Below are 19,872 nucleotides of genomic sequence, written 5' to 3'. Positions count from 1 at the left end.
AGGTGTACCTCACGATGTTCTCTGTGGTCAAGGATGTACTTCAGGGTGCTCTCTGGGATCCTGAGTATACTTCCGGCCCTGCTGTCCTTCTCTGTGCCTAATGGAGGTAGGGGCCATTAGCCTGAGAATCCCAGGTCTCACTGCCCTCACTGTGATTGGCTTTCGGGTTGGAGGGCCCATTGCATGGACCCTGTAGCAGAATCTGAAGTTTTCCAGAAGCCTGCAGATGGTGATATTGGCAGTGGTGAGTCCGACATGAATATCAGTTCTACATCTATTCTATTCTGGGGAGGACAAGTTGTTGTCCCCTCCCATGTAAGGAGTCGGATGTAACTTGTTTTCCAGTAGGTGGCCAGCAGATCCCTGCAGGACATGGTTCAGGGGTCAGGATTGGTCACTGTTGCTAGCAAACAAGACGCTCAGCTGCCGCTGAAGTTAACTGGCATTTTAGCCCATGTGTGACTCTGTCCCAGCCACCTTGGCCCTTTGCCTGTGGATGCCAATTGACCTCCGTAGAGGGTCATAGGGTCCCCGTGATTACCAAGAGTTTATGCTACAACAGGCGCCCTCTGCTGGGCATTTTTGGCACCTCCAAGATTCTTGGACCCACCCCAGCCCTGGCCCCACTAAGGCTCACAAAAACCCCTAACCATCTGCTTACATTATTACCCAGCACCCAAGAGTAGATCTAGTTTTGGAACCTCATACCATCTCTCCTTTCAGGCATCTTCTCTTCCCTGTTGTTCTCCACGACCTCTCGGTCCCCTTAGGACAGGTGCTAGAGGAGTCCACAGCTGGCTACAGACCCCCTGGTATTTCCTACTTCAGAAGTTCTACCGAGCTTCCTCCCTTCTTATGTGGCTCTACCTCCCACTTACCCTCAGGCGTCAGTCAAGCTCCCCCTTTCTCAGAACGCTTCGCAGCCTTAGGGCCACCTGCCAAGGCAGTAATGTGCTGTCCGCTCGGGGGGGACTCAGCCCCGTGTGTGTGGCATCTGGTCCCACAGACCTGTGTTTGCTAAGGTGGACAGCAGAGAGTGCACAGGATAGATCTCCTCTGTGGCTTTTTTCCTCCTGCCTCAGAAACCATTCCCTTGACTTATTCTAGAATATGTATTAAGCACCGACCCATGTCCCCAGGCACCAGGAACTCAGTAAGGAGTAAGAGACACAGGCCCTGCGCCCAGCGCTTAGGACCTACTGGGAGAGTAAAAAGGCCACGGGTAAAAGCATTTCTGTGCTATTCAGTTTTTTTTTTTAAACAAGATACATGTATTACTTTGAGTCCCAACATTTGGAGAAGGTGAACAAATATAAATCGCGAGACTGTGATCGGGACAGGGAAGGAAGAGGTCTGGGTTCTGTGAGAAGCTGCGAGAGGGGCGCCCCGAGTGAAGAGGAGGCCTCTCTGACATTTAAGCTGAAAGGTGAGGAGGCTGAGGCCGGCAGCGCTGGAAGGCGCTGGGAGGAGAGGTGATGGCGGGGAAGGAGGGAGGGAGGGTGGGAGGGAGAGAAGGAGAAAGAGAATTGGCTCATGGGAGGAGTAGGGCAGGGTGAGGTGGCTGCAGCCTTGCAGGCAGGGCCCTGTGGGTCTCTGAGAGCAGGGAGCAGTCCCTGAAAGGCTAAAGCAGGTGGATACCCATCTTTAGAAGACCGTCCTGGCTGCTGTGTAGAGAGTGGACTCGAGGGAGCAAGAGCAGAATGCGGGGCGGGGGCGGGGCAAGTTAGGAAGTGGACAGTTGTCCAGGGAGAAGAGATGGGTGCTTAATGGTAAGTGGCCGGAGCAGAGAGAAGGCGTCACGTTCAGATCAGCTTCGCGCACTGGGCTGCATGTAGGGAGGGGGAGGCTCCTGTCCAGGAAGACTCCTGGGTTCGGGCGTGAGTTGCTGCTGGGAGTGGAAGAGGACAGAGGGTGGGTGAGGAAGAGCAAGCAACCTTGATCTGGGGCATGTGAAGGTGGAATGGCCGAAGCCTGTGTAGATAAAGGCGTCCTGCAGGGGTTTGCAGGCACGGGCTGAAGTTGAGGGCACAGCTGGCATGCATTGCTCAAGCCCCATCCCACGTCTCCTCGCTGGCCTCACAGAAAGGAGGCTGCTGTTGGCCTGGGAAGGACCTTGGTGCCTAAGGGGACATGTATCAGCGAGCTCACGACACTGGAGATCTTGTGTCACTAAGCTCCCACCCCAGTCTCCTTCTTGGTGCTAGCTGGCACTTACCCCACCTTGGGGATTCTCAAGAAGCAATCTTCCCTCTTCTGCTCCTGTCTGCTGCCCATGGCAAATTCACTGGCCTGGGAGCCAGGACTTGGAGAGAAGTGTCCAGAGAGGGTCCGCAGCTTCCTCGGGCCACTGCTGATGTCCCATGGGTCCTGGGCTCTTGCTTCTCCCGGGACCCCTATCTGCTGACCACAACGGGACTGTCGTGTGTAAAACCCACACCCTGTTTGTTTTCCTCTCCACCAAAATGGAGCCCCTGTTTGGCTAATTTTTATTTTGTGGCTTATTTGGAGGCTGTTAAAACAGACCCCGGGGGACCCTCAGCAGTGATTGTTCCATATCTCATTATCTTTCCAGAACCCGATTATTAGCTCAGATTTTTCTGATCGCTAGCTGCTGTTCGTGATGAGTTGTGTGCCATTAATGCCAGCTGGTTCCCTTAAACAGGACCCACCATGCCAGGGAAAATGAGCTGGCATTCAGAGCCACCAGCCACTTGGCTTTTTAATTTTAATGGGCTCCACCAAATGTTCCAGGCCAAAGGGGCCCCTGAGGAATCAGCACAGACGGGCTCCCAACCCCACTGTGCAGCCCAGCCTGGTTCCTTCCCAGGCTGCGGCCATCCTAGCTGCTGGGACAGGAAGGCCTGAGTTGGGGGCTATGGCAGGAGTTGGTGGGGGAAGTGGCCCTTTCCCTTCCCTGTATTTGCACCTTCCTGCTCTCTGGCTCTCATCAGTTGGGTGAGCAGGGTGACCCCACCAGCCCCTGGTCTCCTCACTTGGCTAGTCCCCTGCCCCTTCCCCGGCTCAGGCATGCTGGCCATGCTCAGGGATGAGCATGTTGGGAAGACCCCAGTGGGCTTCGGAGAAGGGCAGGCCAGAAGAGATCTGGGATCTGGGTGTTTCTTTTCTCTTCTTTCCTCCTCCTCTACCATGCCTCCCACACAGAGCTGGGGGGAGACAGCTGGGACACTCACTCTGGACTGTGCCAGTCCCAGTAGGAAGGCTTGAGGACAAGTCTGAGTATTTGCTACAACCAGTGGCCACTATTCCTCATCCTTGCATTACACTCCAGCCCTCCTTGTCCCCAAGAGGCTGCCAGGTGAATGTCCCAGCTGCCTGGTGGCCTCCTGGAGGGCTCCTGCTTTTTCTAAAAGAATATAGGGGTTGGGCTGGGGTTTGAACTTGGGCCTTTTGTTTTATAGCTGGGGTGGGGGTGCAGGCAGGGCTGGATCAAGGGCCCTATCTTCCCTGACTGGGGCTGCTCTCCTCTTTTCTGGGCCGCGGCCTCAGGCTGGTCTTTTTAGAGCCAATTTTGCTATGCAAACACATCAGACATTTAGGCAACTTTGATCCTTAGATCTAGATCCTTGGATCCATCCTGAGATGGAAGACACTTTTAAAGTAAAGAACAACAGTTAAGAGCAAACCTTTGAAATTAGCAGACCTCTGAGTTCAGATCTAACTTTGCATGCCTCACAATAGCTGTAAGTCCTTAGGTAAAGTTCCTTAACCTCTCTGAACTCATCTGAACTTCTTTGAATCTGTGAAAAGAAGCAACATGCCCTATCTAGAAGTCTTGAGGTAGGGGTATAATTCAGACGTTTATTGGGAATGTGCTCAGCTCATAGCCTGGCACCTCCCCTTGCCCCCTTCCTCCTCTTCTCCCACCATCAACACCTGCCTGTGTGTCCTCCTGCCTCCCTCTGCACTTGCCCTCTCTGCACTCTATAGGAACATGGGCCCTGGCATCTGGGGGTTGTGGGGGGGGGGTCACAGAAATAGACAGTCACTGGTTGCAGAGAGCTGGAAAGCTTTGGACTCGCTGAGCTCCATCTGCGAGGCAGGGCAGCCTGGAAGCAAGGCAGCAGGACCTAGTGTGGGCTGGCAGCCCCCCAGCCTGCTCTGCGGTCCCAGGGAAGCGTATCCAAGTTGCCACACATCTCCCTGCCTCCCAGCCTTTCCTTGAGTAAGCAGAAAGCACAAGAATTGGACTCTGAGGATAGCAGCTTGAGACTTCCGATCTAAACCAGACCCCCAAGAAACCAAGCTGGATTTGCCTGGCTGGATTCTAGCTCCATGGGGCCCTGGGCTTCCTGTCTGCCCAGGTCCCTGCACCATTCTTGCTTTGACTGCTGCAGTCACCCTGCTGCCCTGGTGGCCTTCCCCAGGCTCTGCATCTTCCCCAGTGACCTGGAAGGTCAAGGCCAGAGGCAGGGCTGTAGGTGCATGGTGGCCTGCTAGCTACCAGGTGAGCCCAAGCTGAGAGCTGGCTGCCCCAGGCCTCCTTAGTCTGGCAGTCCTACAGAGGCCCCTGCTGCCCCTCCTCTCAGGAAAGAAATATAGGGTGGGGGCTAGCTCTGGCCTTCGTTTGGGGGAGCAGTGGCCTCTCTACACCCGTTTCTGGTCTGGCCGCGTGCATCTCGCCTTTTCTGTCTCTATGCCACATGTGCTTGTGCTGTTTTCCCCACCACAATTCTCTTTCTTCTGCTCTGCCTAACCCACCTTTCCCTCCTCCAAGCAAGTCCCCTTCAAGCCTTTGCTGATCTCCATCCATACATCTGTTTGTTGGTTCGTGCATGTATGCCTCCGTCCCTTTTACTGAGCAAGTACTACATGCCTGCCATTGTCCTGAGTGCTGGTTGTACAAAGATGAGAAAGGGATGGTCCCCCCATCTCAGTCCAGCAGGAGCAGTGTGTGCTGGGGAGGAGGGACTCAGGAAGCAAGAGGAAGCAACTTCCTGCCTAGGAGAGGCAACCTTCTTACAGAGCTTCATTCATTGAGGTCCTTATGCCCCAAGCTCATGCTAAACACTAGACATACATTCTTACAGCAGCCCTGGGATGCTGTGGGTATTACCATCCCTTTTTACAGACAAGGAAACTGAGGCAGGGAATGGTTCAGTGACTCCCACTGCTAGAAAGTCACTGGAAGGATTGCTCAGAGGTGGGCCTTATGGAACAGATGTGGACTGGGTAGAGAAGGAAGGCATTCGGGCCATCGGGACCAGCATGGGCAAAGGCCCCCAAGGCTGAAAAGCTCCCATAGCATCTGGCGAGCAGTAAGCTGGATTCCCGGAAGGAGAAGGTAGGGGAGCCACTTGAAGGAGATTGCATGTTTTCACAAGGTCATGGGGAGAAGCTGGTCGTGGTAGATGTGGTTGGACCTGTGTTCTAGAAGGACAAAGGACAGCATGGGGGACGGAACGGAGTAAGGAGTGCACAAGGTGAAGGCAAGGGGGACTCCAGTGTCTCAGGCTGAGGTAGGGGGTTGGGGTCAAAGTGAAGAGGGCATGATCCGGGCATGTGCACTGCGCCCTGTCCTGCTCCGGCCTCTGCTCAGCTTAGCTCGGCAGTCACCTGCGGGCACGTATATGGGTCTCCTCCTGAGCCCCGGTGCTTAGGCCCATGCCTGAGCCCACAGTGGGGCCTGAGAAAGGGGCAGCTCAGAGGCTGAGGTGAGAATGAGGGTTCCCACACTTAATTTACTTGCTGATTCTGTGCTCTGATAACAGCAGCATTTCTTCTTCTCTTCTCTCAGAGGTCTGAGGCTTTCCCCTCAGCCTCCCTCACAGGCTGCTTAACTGGGATGACTGGGCCGTGTGACGCTTTGCATGGCGGCACTGGGGCCGGGTGGCAGCAGGCAACGCTGAAGACTTGGGGTCCGGGCAGACAGTGCCGCTCACTCTCTGCTCCTGCCTCAGCCTGCCAGGCCCCTGCAGCACCACGCACGCACGTTCTCTCTCTCTTCCGAAGGTGGGCCTTAATGTCCTGGTTCAGAAAGCCAACAAGTTCACCCCAGCCACCCGCCTTCTTGTCCAGAGATTTGTGCCGTTCCCCGCCGTAGGTAAGACCTGCACCTGTGCCGAGGCGCATGCGCGGGTGGGCGGGCACCTGAGAGTCACACCTGGGTGGGCGGGGATGCAGGGGTCTTGGGGAGTTGAACCGCCTTTGCAGACCGTTTCTGACATCAGGGGCCTCCTGGCGTGGGCGATTAAGCAGAACATGGGTAGACAGAAGTCAGGGTGACCGGGGCCCCGCTGGCAAGCCCTGTGACCGAGATTCTGCTTTGAACACCAGATTAGCCCACAGGCCCCCAAAGAGCTAGTAGACAGAATGCGGTGGATCCTATGAACTTGGCTGGGAGAAATAGCTACACTAACCTCGAACTGAAAGTTAACATTTTCTTCCATTGTGACTGTAGGCAGCAAACCACAGTAATGAGAAAGTGACTTTTTCACCCATAGAAATCACAGATATTTTCATGTCCCATTACAGTTGTTACGGGAATTCCAAAATACTATTTATGTGCAACACTAAGTAAAAGTTATGGTATTTATTCAGTCTGCTGGTAGGTCTTGTTTTTTAACTTATTAATTAAAGAGCATACCTGTTACTATACCACAATGAAAAAAATAATTTGATAATGTATTCCAATATAATCCCTTTATAATCCTGGGTGTTTTGCTTCATGCATTTGGGGGACATTATTTGGAGGGGGTGCATGGGCTTCTCCTGGTCCATGAGTGTCACATGGATTCCTGGCACAAAAGAAGGCCCAGAGCTCTTTCTAGTCTAGTGTTCTGAGCCCATGGGTATTGTGGACCATTGAGGTTCTGGAGGCCTCCATTTGTAGTCAGGTAATTGTGGTACCTGTGGGGGGGGGGGCGGATTTCACTGCCTTTGGCTGAGACTTTGCTGGTTTTGGAGGCTCTGAGCTCCCAGAAGATGCCTTGGGCCATCTCATCAGGCCCAGCCTGGCTCTTGAGAATCCCACGCCTTGCTTGGAAGTGGGCGCTGCAGTAGAAAGTTTTTTAAAAACTGAAAAGAAACAGCATTGACAGAGGCATGAGGCAGTGTGTGATTCATCATCAAAGGAGAAGTATACACTTGAACCATGATACCAAGTTCAAGTGTGATGCCAGAGGACAAGGCTGGGGGGCAGCCCAGGAGCAGCATGAGGTCCTGTGACCTTCCGGGTACCAAGGCTAAGGCTGAAGAGCCAGAGTCAGATCCAGGTTCATTGTCCCGATCTCATGCTTCACCTCCAGGGCTCAACTTCCCCACCTGTAAAATGGGAGTACTGGTACCTACCTTCCTATAGCCCAGAGCTGTGAGAGGATCAGACTACCACCGACCAGATTCCATTCATAGGAAAGTGCTTGGGAGCACCTGCAAAGCCCTTTCGAGGAGGTGGGAGATCATTACCTGACAGCCTTGTTCCTTGTTGGCCAGAGGCTAATGAACTCCCAGGCCCAGCTGCCCGGGTGAGCCTCAGCTGACCCAGATAATTGCTATAGCAACTCCACACTTTTAATGAACTCTCAGCTATTTCTGGCATGGGCCACTAATGGAATAACTCTTTAGATCTGACTTTGTTAAGGGGCCTAATTGAGCGAACAAGGCTGCCGATCTTGTGTTCCCCACTCTCCCGGGCTGGAGGGTCAGAGGCAGCCTCAGAAGGTGGGCGGCTCTGAGCTGCACTGGACTGGATCTGGGACTCGGCCGAGATGTAATCTGTCCTTGAGCCAAGCTGCAGACAAGGACTTTGCCACGGGTCCGTTCCAGCTTGGCTCTGCTGGCCATCTTGCTGGATGACCTTGGGGGTGGTCCTAACCTCTGGAGCTCCTTCAGGAAGAAAGTAGGGACTTTCTGATTTAACCCTGTCTGCCATCCCCACCGGAGACTTTCTGATGCGTTCCTCTTTGGGCTCCAGCCTGATTCTCCTCCTGGCTGATCTGAGAGGAACCTGGCAGGTCCAGCCACTATTGAGGGGTCTTGAGATCTCCCTAGCCAGTTGCACAGGTTGCACACAATGTGGTTTGCCGTCCTGATAGTCCTAGTTTGCCAGGATCTTGAGAGCAGCAGATCCTCTCTGGCTGCTTCCTCAAGGCTGTTTCCCGAGTCCTGGCAGTGTGCCTGCCTTCCTTCCACCCCTAGCCCCGGTTTCTCCTCGCCTACACAGAGGCTTCCCCTTCCCAGACCCCTGATGTCCTCCCAGGCCCGTCTACAAATGGTGCCTGCTGAGTCCCCCCTGGTAGATGCCCATACGGTGGTGTGCAGGATAAACAAGCATGGCCCTTCACCGGCTTTGGGGACCCTTGCTCTCTCAGGCTGTCCTATAGCGTGTGCACATGGCTACCCTTCACCTTATTCTCAGGCTTATATGGCTTCTCTAGGCCTCACTGCGTGCTGGCAGGGCCTCGGTCCCTCTGGGCAATCACCCTGCTTTCCACTCCCAGCTAGGCCAGGCCAGGCCACGCCAACAGCAAGGCCACCAAGAAGCTTGCCCAGGACTTGCTTTGCCTGGTAGAGGGTCCATTGTCCTTCAGACCCTTGGGGAGGCAGGACTCGGAGCCTTTCGTGCCCACAGGAAGGAGGAGGTTGAAGTGACAGGATTAAGCCCTGGTTGGTGGAATGAGTATAAGCGTTCGAGGGGAGGAGGGGGCGGTGAGTGTAGAGCAGAAGGGTCCTGAAAGGGCCTGCCTATGTGCCCTGTGCTCAGAGATGACACCCCACCCCCTCCTTCCTGGCCAAGCTGGGAACTCGGGCTCAGGGAAGGAGGAGGCTCCCGGGCTCTGTTGATTCTTCCCATTGCCCTGCCAAGTGAGTTCTGCCCTGCTTCAGCCTGCAGTTTGGGAGACAGGAGGACACCTCCCTTCGCTGGGCCCCTGCTGCCCAAGAGTGAGGCCTGACTCTGGTCACAGGACACCTCGTTCCCCATCTTGACCCTACTGCCCTTACCCCTCTCTGGCCTTGGACCAGCCTCCACTTCAGCCCCTCCCCACTGGGATGTCTGTGACAGACTGGAGGCCTCCCCTGGGCCTGCAGGGGCCCTACCGTTCTCCAGGTTTTCCCCAGCAGGCCTCTGTTCCCCCTCGTCCCCCACATTATCTCTCTGGGAGGACCCAAGGCAGGGTGAGCCATCCCCATTTTAAAGAAGAAGAAACACATCCCAACTCTCTGAAAATTATCCCAAGTTGGCTACAGCCCAGACCGTAAAGGCCCAGCCCAGGCTACTTTCAGCCCCCTTGGATAGCCCCTCACCCACCACTGAGAAACTGAGGGATCTGGCCCAGAGGCACCCCACCAGGAGCACCCCGCCTCCAGGCTGACCTGGGTTTTTCAGCGGGAGTTGTACGCGTGTGGGTGCACACACATGTGCCGAGCACATGAGGAGCCCTGAGCATGCCCAGAGCCCTTCTCTCCCTCACGGTGGTTCCAGAGCCTTGCTGTGCCCTGGTCCAGAGCAGCCATCATGTTGGAAATCTTGGTTTCTATTTATACATGGAGATGCTAGGAGAGCCGGTGAGCCCAGGAGCATGTGTGCTGGCATCGGAATCGATTGGGGACTGGTAATTAATTTGTTTAGACCTTAATTAATTCTCCAGTTCTTTCTTATTTGTGGACTGTCACGCTTAATTGTGTTCAGGAGCTCGAGCTCAGAGCAGGCCCTCCATTAATTGATGGTTGCTGTGAGGTGGGAGTTAATGGTTTGGGGAGCTGGGCAAACAGTGTAATTAAAGGTCAGTCGAGGAGGCATTGGAAAAACACCCCCCCTCCAGGTCCAACTGCCAGTCTCCATGAGCAGAGTCCATTCCAGGAGAGGCAGGCCCTGCAAACAGCCTTCTCTTGAGGCCTTGGGCCGGGAGCTGGCAGGAGAGACCAGCAGGAGGAATGAGGGATCGCAGGTGCCACGAGGGGACACTGGCGAGAGGAATAGGCATGCATGGGGCAGGGCAGCTAGCCTGGGGCCAGGCGGGGGGATCCCCAGGTGTCCCCAGGCCAACACATCTCTGTATCAGGCTCTGCATATGTGTATGCAGGGGTGAGGGAAGGAAGCCCTGAAGGTCACACACACACCCCTGCCCCCCCCAGCTGCCTGGTCACATCCACTCCCAGCAGGGGCCTGTGGGCTCTGAGCTCCCTGAGGCGAGGCCCGAGCCTCAGTCTCCTCACCCCTTTGCCGGAACATGACTTCTTCCTGCACTGTCCCTAGTCCCTTATGTTAAATGTCACCGCATATTCCATTCACCGGGGAGTCCGTTACTCGGGATGTCTGGGCAGTGCTTGGGAGAAGGTCTTCTGTCCACACATCTGGCCCACCCCATCTCCTCACTCCCTTCACCCCCCAGGTCACTGGGGTCTTGGTGTCATGGATTCCCCCTTTGTGGCTCCTTGCTTGGTGTTCAAGCCACCTTGCTTGCCTTGTCTGGGAGATGACCACGGCAGTGTGCCCAAGCCCCAAGGGTTAGTCCTGGCCACCCCACCATGCCTCATCCCCGTGGTTAGAAGACAGCAGGGTGCACCTGTATTAGCCGAGCCTGGGATGTGCGTTCCTTCCATTCGGTCAGTGACAATGTGGCATCCACAGCCCTTAGGCTCCTCTGGTCCTTTCCTTGACCTGGCCTCTGCTCATATTCCTTTGGAGCTGTGGTGAATGTTTGACCTCCTGTTTGCCTCTCTCAGGGGCCCCAGGCCTTTGCACATGGCCCTGTTTGCCTGGAATCTCAGCTCTTCCCATTAACTCAGCCCCACCTTCTGCCTTCCCTGGACTGCCAGGCCTTTGTTTCTCAGCGCAGACTCCTCCTCCTCCAAGAAGCCCTCCCTGGTAGCCCCAGTTAGGGCAAGACCACAGCACCGTGTGTGTGTCTGTGTGTCACCCGGACCTGCCCATTTTGTTCCTGAGTTTGCCTCCTTCATCAGACTGTGAGCTCCCCAAGACAGGGACCGGCTCTCATTCATCCCCAACCCCCAGGCTCACTGTATGCCTGGAACATACTGTTCAGTGTGGGTTTGTTCAGTGATTAAATGAGAGCTGGGCAGAAAGGCTTTGAAATTGGGTACCCATCGTGGGAGCCCACCACGATGACACTGGTGGTCACATTCTATGGCTCCTTGGACATTCATTCTGGATTTGTTGTTGTTTTTCATTAAAAATTTTTTTTTGAATGTTCTGTTTTCTTACGTAAGTTTTCTCTAATACCGTCAGTCATGCTTCTGGTTGGCAAATCTAGGGTGGGTGACCAATGAGCCACCTTACCAGGTCATCCGGGTCACATTCTCCAACCTTTCTGGGTTGGGTCTGGAAGGATGGGTGAGCTGGGCTGGGTGCCATAAGCATGAGCAGCCCTAGAGCTGACATGGGCTCCCAGTGTGTGTCAGGGCCCAAGGAGACATGGGTTGGGAGGCCACGTTAGCCAGAGGGAAGTCGCTAGTGGGCTCTGTCTTCTGTCTCATCCCCTTCCGTTAGAACTGCCTTGGTCACATACAACTGTGGGTCGCATTCAAGGAACAGGCACAGCAACTTGGCAGTGAGTATGATGAATTCGTGGGCAAGAGGTGCGGGATCTAAGATTGCAAGTTTTGATGTAAGGCTTGCTGTTCAAAAAAATGTAGCTACACAAGTGTAGGCTTGCCCAAGACCTGAGTTGGCCAGAGTGCTTAGGATAAAGATCTGGGGATTTTGTGGGCTGTGTGCTCAGAATAGGTCTGCAGTGTGGTATATGGCTCTGAGGAGGCTCACTCAGACTTCAGCTGCATTACTAGAGACAGAGAGCCCTGAACAAAGGAGTCTGTGTGGTTCTGGACCCCACCTCTCAAGAGATGCTCACACATAAGTGGGAGTACAACAGCAGGATCCTCTGAAAAACTGACAGTCTTGTATTGCAGTGAGCTGTCTGACCACCCCCCCTCCCCGCCCCGTTAGGGAAGCATCCAAGTAGCAGCCTGGCCCAAAAAGCTATAAGGGGCACTCCTGTGTGATCAAGTCACCTGTTCCTGGGCAGCTGGCCCCAGACCTGGCATACAGTAGGCGCTCAGTGAATACTTATTGAATGAATGGCCTTCTGGGTCAGAGATTTTATAATGAGTGAAACCCGGATAGCAGAGAAATCTGCTTGGGTGGGAAACGCAAGGCAGGGGAGGGGGTTATGAATGTGGGAGGCTTGCGGAGGGGGGTAGGTGAGCGGGGCCTGTACGGGAAGGGCCAGGGCCAAGGGCTATCCGGGCCCTGGGTGTTAGCTTTGAGTTGGAGCTTTATCCTATGATTAACAGGGAACTGCTGAAGAATTTTCAGCTAGGGAGCAACTGTGATAAAAGGGAGTTTTCCAGAAGATGAATGTGTTAGCAGGAATCTTCGGTGAAGTGATCCTGAACTTCAGAGTCGGCCTACACCTAAATTTACAGGCTGATTTTTCAGTCCCGAAATTCCCAGTCCTGAGTGTGTGACACGTTAGGATGGGTTGTGAAACTCTCTCCAAATTCTCAAGCTATTTAAACGAAAATCTGTGTCTTATACCGCTGCCTTTCTGGTGGAGTATTGGAGAATATCATGAAATCAGGCAAATACTAGGGTGCACGTCCCTATTGGATAATCATCCCTCCTTCAGAGGCAGGGCTGGGGCTGTATTCCGGTGGGACTGGCATGAGTGTGTGTGTGTGTGTGTGTGTGTGTGTGTTTTGGGTGGTGACGTCCATCCATTTCCACTTGTAGCTACACCGAGTGTGTCTGGCAGGGCCAGGAGAGCCTGGCTAGAGTGGTTTTTGCCTCTGGGGAGGGTGCGGGGAAGCTACGAGCCAAAGGTTGGAAGGAGACTGGCTTTGTTATTTACCCTTCTGCACAATTTGAATTATTTACTGTGTGCGCATATGACCCACAAGGTAGGAGAGAGAGCGAGAGAGGAAGTGGAGTGGGGAGAACTCTGTCCAGGGTCACACTGGACCCAAGAGGGGAGCTTGTCTCCTGGTTGCCACTGGAATGTTTTTGTTTTTGTTTTTGTTCTCATTAAAATGGTTCTGTTTTTTTTCCCCCTGATAATGTATGATTGTTTTCTAAAGTAAACAATCCTACTTTGCTCTCCATGGTAAGTCTGTGTATATCCCTCCAAATCTGAGTAAACATCTAAAAATGTAGCAATCTCTATCTGTTGTATCTCTATATAACATAAATATGCCTGTATAAATATACATTTAATATAAGTGAGATCATACCATGTGTACTGTTCTGTAAACTGCATCTTAACCTCAATAAGTTTTAGACGCCTTTATAGAGCTGTCCTAAAATCTCAGTGTATCCTAAGAACCACAATAGTACCACACTACACAGCCTCTTACGTGTGTCCCTGTATACACAAGTAGGAGCTTCCCCAGGACAGAGGTTTTCAAACAGCCACCTGAGGGGGGAGGGGGCTTTAAAACAAGCAGAGACCTGGACCCTATCTCAGATTTAGTTTCAGGTGTGCATCCAGTGTCGAGAATCACAGTACCTAGAAATGGAATAGCCACGTCAGAGGGCATGCGCACACCTAGCTTTGCCGCATATTGCCAAATGAGCATACTGGCTTTTTACTCCGCCTGCAAGGATTACATTTTGGTTTCCCTACATTTGGTGTGATCAATCTTGAAAATTTTTTGTCCATCTGAAATGGTTCTTTTCTCATTTTAATTTGCATTTTTCCAATTCCCAGAATGGTTGAGAATTTTTTTCTTAACTTTATTGGGCGTTTGGGTTTTCAAATAGAGAAGAGAGAAAAGGGGCACCTGGGTGGCTCAATTGGTTAAGCATCTGCCTTTGGCTCAGGTCATGATCCTGGGGTCCTGGGATTGAGCCCCTCATTGGGCTCCGTGCTCAGCGGGGAGCCTGCTTCTCCCCTGCCTGCCATTCCCCCAGCTTGTGCTTACTCTCGGTCTCTGTCTCTCTCCCTCTTGCTTGCTCTGTGTCAAATAAATAAATAAAATCTTTAAAAAATAATAAAATCTTTAAAAAGAGAGAAAAGAAAACCCATATTTCATACCATACACAAAGATAAATTCCAGAGACACCTAAATGTGAAAAGTACAATGTTTAAAGCTCCTAGAAGAAAATATAGATGAACTCTGGGGAGGAGCAGAGACATGAAAAGCGTGTACCGGAGAGGGAAAGGATTGCTTATTTGATGACATGTTACACTACATGCCAGAAGTCAACAAAGTGAGGAAAAAGAGCCGCACACTATTCATAAACCATTTAACCGATGAGGATTAGTCTCCAACACATCCAAAGAACACCCACAGATAGATTTTTCTCTAGATTAAAAAATCTATCTTTGAGTTCACGTTCATTAAGTTTTTACTATTTCTTTCATGAATTCCTATTGAAATATTTTTGGGGTGATTTTGATAACTACCTTTTCCTCAACAAGTGTTAAATCTCTTTTGAATATTTTTGGCCAAAAGTACCAGACCCAAACTGGCTTAAACTAATAAATGAAGGTATTACCTCACAAAGGTCGAGTGCTGAGTGAGACACACCGGGCCCTTCCTTCCACCTCTGTGCTCTTCAGCCCCTTTTGTGTCCTAAAATGGCAGCAGGAAATCCAAGCACCACACACAGACCTACCACAGCCCAGATGTCAGTCAGGAGGCTCTGCCTGCTGCCTCTTCCTCAATGAGAGGAAACCCTTCCGGGAAGTCCCCTGCAGACATCCCTCATTGGCTGGGGCTGGTCACCTGTCCCTTCCTCCATCCATCACTGGCAAGGGAGGGATTTACTACAATTAGTTAAGACTCATCCTCTGGGAGTAGAATAGCTGTTGGGAGTCAGTCACCATGACCCTCTGCTAACGAGTAGTAGTGGCTCTTTGTCACATAAAATATATTTTCCCAGCTTCCTATTTCTTAAAATTCATAGATATCAGGGGCCATATTTCTCAATGCTTAGATGCCTCAGTTACAAGGGGCATGAATACAATAGCCTTTCGGAAGAGTAGAGAACTGTATTTCCTGCTCACGTGAAGGAATAAACAAGCCTTCACCATACAACCAATCTGAGTCACTTTCTTCAAGATCAGAGTTTGAATCTGAGCCTCACTCACATTCTCCACTTCTCTTTTGGACTTGGGTTGTTAAACCCAGCATCACAGCCACCACTGGCTTTCTGTCACCCTGCTTCTAGTCTTGGCCCTTTGGGCCCCTTTAAAACCAACAGTATAATTTCAAAGCATAGAAAAATATGGGGGAATTTTCTTTTTTGGTCTGCATTTCCTACTTGGTTATATTTGAGGCTTCATTTTTTTTGTCTTTACTTGAAGGAAAAACTATTCCTGAAGTTAATCAGCTTCTTTAGGAAGTTTCTCACCTATAGCCCCCGAAGTGTGGGAACCATGAGTAGGTCACACCGATCCCTGATGGCTTTCAAATGTCTATGATCTACTTAGGAAGTTTGGCCGTTTCTTTTCACTTCTTAGACAAGGAAAGCCCGGTTATATTCTCATTGCAAAAATTCAAATGGTATTTAGAAAAACAGGGTTAAAAAAAAAAAAAAGAAGGTGGAAGTCTTTCAACAACCCCTAATTCCTAAATGTAGTTCCCTTCCCAAGGGAATCACCGTGTGAGGTGTGAGCCTTCTGGAATGTTACCTGTGGATTTCCGGGCACACAGTAGGCACATCCCAGTTATGAGGTTTTTACATAGAGTTAATCACCCTGTACGTACTCGGTAGCTTTCTTCATATAAGTTTGTTTTGGAGATCTTCCCATGTGAGTTCCCTAATGGTGGACATTTAGGTTGTTTCTAATTATTTGCTCTTACAAACAGTGCTATAATTAACATCCTTGTAAATGTCTCTTTGTGCATATGGGCAAGCATTTCTTTAGGGTAGCTATCTATGGTTTGGCAATTTCTGCTGTCTTTAATTGCATTGCCTGGTATCTGGCAGACGATCTTCTGCATGTACAATAACTTTTCATGTCCGTGCTCCATTATAGTGTAAGTTCTAAAAAGATGTTTTAGGCAACAATTAGGAATCTAAGTTTAAGTTCAGATTCTGTGCAGACTGCTATGGGTAGCTGAGGTGACACTTGAATGAACCTCTACACGTGGCCAAGTTTACACATGCACGGGCCGCGAGTAAGGGCTTCCGCTCCCTCCACCCCGACGTCCATTGTAAGGCACCTCATGACTTCTAAACCATTATAATGTGGGGAAATGCCTCTTAGAACCAAGGAGTGAAGATATTTTGTTGTGCCCAAAGGAAAAGCCCAATAGCCACGGCTTCCGCCTTGTGTTTGAATGGTCCTGTCCTGGGAGATGCAGTAACTGCTTTACCGAAAACTCGTTTCCCCCATGGGTGGGCACGTTTCTGGACTCCTAACCCCGCTGGTCCGTGCCTCCGTTCCTGTGGTAGATCAGGGGGTAGGCTCCCCTGCTGTCTCCTTATGGAGGACTTTTTTTTTGCACATTTGTCTTTCTGTCTACTGCTCTCTCTTCTTCCCTGCACTGTCCCTTTTACACAGGGTGCTTCATTAGCTGTTCGCAATCTGCATGATTTTGCATCACGATGGGTCTGATGTGAGAACATCTGCAGCAGTCAAGAGCATATTTTCCTCAGGACTTGACACTGAGCTTGCCATCAGTGTGAAGCGATCTCCCTCTCTCTCCCTCTCTCGTCTTGTGACATCTCTCAGCAGAGCTTCTCCAACATCAGTTATGCCTGAGTCTTGAATGGCGTCAATCCGAGTTGAAAATGTGCCAGCTTTCTTAACATGATCACTAACAGACTGCTTAATTAACCTGCTGATACTGTCAATAATAGATCTTGCTTGTGTGCTAGAAAGGAGACCCATGGCCCATGGCTGGTCTCTATTTCTCTCTCTTTTTTGTTTGCTTTGGCTCTCAGTGCTCGTGACTTGGGAGCTGGACTTGCCAGGAGTGGGATAGGAAGGATCAGGGAGCCTCAAATGGAATACGGCAGAAATGAATGCTCTGGATGAGATCACAGAAATGAAATCACTGAGACCATCTCATGTTCTCATTGCTCTAAGACGGGGATAGCTGGTCACCTGTGCATGCAGCAGGTGCTCAATAAAATGGACCACGAGTGTAGGTCCAACAGAATATACTGCGGGGCATGTGCCATTTGAGTAGTCAGGAAGAACTGTGGGCATTCTGAGGGAGGGAGCTGGGGGTGCCATCATTTTAGGGTGGTTTTTTAGGATTTTCTCTGTCTTTTTTCCATCCAGGTAGCTTAGAGGAGGAGAGGACTTACTCGTGCCTGAACTGTCTTGGAGGGGCTGAGGGGAAGGACACTGGGTTTTCACTTCTTTTCCTGCTGTGTGTTTCATCCCAAGTGGTTTTGTGTTTGAACCAAAGTCCTACTCCATCAGCTGTGGCTACATTCTACACTGGAAATGGCAGAGAGCAAGCAAGATGCTACCATGAGTCTGGGACTGGTGAACCACTGCCTCTAAATAATCTCTGTCCCCTGCACCTGTGCCCACATGGGCACGCCTCGGGGCTAGAGCTGTTTCAGCTGTCCCTGGCTTCTCTATCCTGGTGGGGGATTGGGTGCAGAAGCTAACGTTCCATGTGAGCTCAGCCAGTGCCCATAGATTCCATAGCGATTCTAAATGCAGCAGGTCCTTTTACAACCAGGGAAACCTGGTAAGGGTGGAGGCATCGGGTCACAGAATGAGCTGGTGGCTCCTGACTTCAGGCGGATTCTCACCACCTGGACCACATTCCTTTAGCTTTGCCTCTCCCACAGCGGCAGTGCTGGTGTGGCAGTGGTGTAGGCGGTTCTCAGAGGGCAGAAAAGCCCAGTATCTTCTCTGGTGGTTTTGTTGGATCTCCTGGGAACCCCGGGCCTGGCTGCCCCAGAGGCGTGAGGGGTGCAGAGTGGTCCTGCCGCCACTAGAGGGCGAGGTGCTAACACTCGGCCAGGTGTCCACTTCCCAAGGCCACTCTGGGGGCCATTCTGGGCCCTAACCCCTGGGCTGGCAGCACCCGGAGCCCACAGGAGCTTACCCCTGAGAATGAGGAGGGCAAGATTCAGAGCCAGGACTGCCACTCAAGCCCCACTGGCCCCAAATCCAGGCTCCCAACCCTCTCCTTCCTTACCTCCAATTCACCTTCCATCTTCTGTCTATCTCTATGGAAGACAAGGGTTTCTCAATGTCAGCACTACTTGCACTTCGGGTGCTCGCTTCGGCAGCACATATACTACTTGCACTTCGGACCAGATAACTCTTTGTGGTGGGGGCTGTGCCCTGTAGGATGGTGAGCAGCACCTCTGGTCTTTCCACCATAGATGACTGTAGCCACCCTCACCCCAGGTCGGGATCATCAAAAACGTCTCCAAACCTTGCCAGATGTCTCCTGAGCTCGCCCCTGGCTGTGTGAGGCAGGTGAGCGATGCTGCCAGCAGGACAGGAGGGACGGCTGCAGGAGAGGTCTGCCCATGGTTACCACTGCGGCTGAGTGTCGTGTGGAAACACAGGAGCTACTCAAGGACGGCATATGTGCTGTAAATACATTTTAGAGCTGTATTCGGTTTCCTGCTTTGCTTCTCCAAAGACTGCAGAGCATCTTGGCCCTCCTCTCTGTTTATTCCACCTCCCCACCGTACTGAAACGGGAGACTGAGGCTCAGAGACCCTCAGGGCCTCAAGCCGCCCCTCACCTGCGGCACCCCGTCCCCCAGCTGCAGGCACCCTCGCCGCCTGCTCCCCAGCCTTGGCTCGGGCACCAGGAGCATCTGCGGTCCTCCTCCCACTCCACCTGCCCACTAGGCCCGGCAGCCCCGCAGCTCCCCAAACCCTCGTGCCCCCCCACTGGAGGGAGTGGGGAAGCAGCAGGTGTTGATGCTAATCAGCGTTCACAGCCCAGAACTGCAGTCGCTCCCAGGCTCACACACTCCCCAAAATTAAACACTCATTATACAAAATTAATTGACATTAATTAGCAAAAATTAAAACTTTAAACACAGCAAGGCGCTTTGGGGGGAGGAGTGAAGCAGGCGGCCTCCACATTTGTCACCCCCCACTCCCCACCCGCCCACCACCCTCAAGTCCCCCCACTTTTAGCCTGGAGCTGAGTTGGGGGAGGTCAAGCTAGGTCAGCCCCAGCCCGGCCCTGCGAGTTCCAGTTGACAGGAGCAGAGGGAGACTCCTGGGGCTGGCCACCAGCTGACATGTGGCCCCCAAGCTCTGGCATCCAACATTTAACTGAGGAGCCGGGAGCCCCCCTCCCCCCACCCCCACCTCAGCCCAGGTCTGTCATGATCTCGTTGCCCAGGGACGGAACCCAGCCATCTGAAGTGACACTGTAGAAGGCTGGCCTTTATCTCTGCCTGACCCCCCTCCCCGGACCCTCCTGTCTCCTGGGTCCGCAGAGGTTTAGTTCTGTCCCACTTTGCTGTGTGACCTCAGATAAGTCACCCGCCTCCCCTGAGCCTCACTTTTCCTTCCATATGATGAGGGGGCGGTGCTGGGAGAGCACTGAGGTTCCTGCCTGCTCTGACACCTGCTGTCAGAGAAGCAAATCTCTGGGGACTTGGTTCTCTCTGAGGAGCAAAGGGCTGAATGGCGGCGGTGAGGGGTGGGGGGTGGAAGGGGCTCCTCAGGAAAAGACCCAGAAGGGCAGCCCCCGTGACGGAATTGCTGTTGACAGAACATGGGGCGCTGGCGGTGCGTCTTCAAGCCAGGGAGCCCTTGCTGATGATGGACGTTCACTTTGCCTGCCTGCCAGGCCCACCCCTTGGGGAAAGGCAGGCAGCTCCCTTGAAAACTTGTCGCTCTCTAGGTCCTGAACCTTGTCCCCTTTCTCCCTCCCACTGGTTATTTTCTGCCTTAGCTCACCAGGTTCTCAAGGGCCTCCCAAGTCCCTCAGCAGGCTAAGGGAG

At 52.4% G+C, this 19,872-nt stretch overlaps 1 protein-coding gene across 6 annotated transcripts in view; it reads left to right on the top strand.

Annotated features, from left to right (window-relative positions):
- The window catches only part of SFXN5 (sideroflexin 5), a 110,497-nt gene that overhangs the window by 67,003 nt on the left and 23,622 nt on the right, over positions 1–19,872 (top strand). For all 6 annotated transcript variants that reach the window (XM_044261379.1, XM_044261374.1, XM_044261376.1 and 3 more), the window contains one exon: positions 5,971–6,061. In XM_044261379.1, the coding sequence (XP_044117314.1) occupies positions 5,971–6,061 (91 nt within the window). The remainder of the gene's footprint in view (positions 1–5,970; positions 6,062–19,872) is intronic.

This window comes from Neovison vison, chromosome 8 (assembly GCF_020171115.1).
Source record: "Neovison vison isolate M4711 chromosome 8, ASM_NN_V1, whole genome shotgun sequence".
In the NCBI taxonomy this organism is placed as follows: Eukaryota; Metazoa; Chordata; class Mammalia; order Carnivora; family Mustelidae; genus Neogale; species Neogale vison.
The sequence above is the reverse complement of the archived record's forward strand: the minus strand, read 5'-3'. Positions and strand labels throughout refer to the sequence as shown.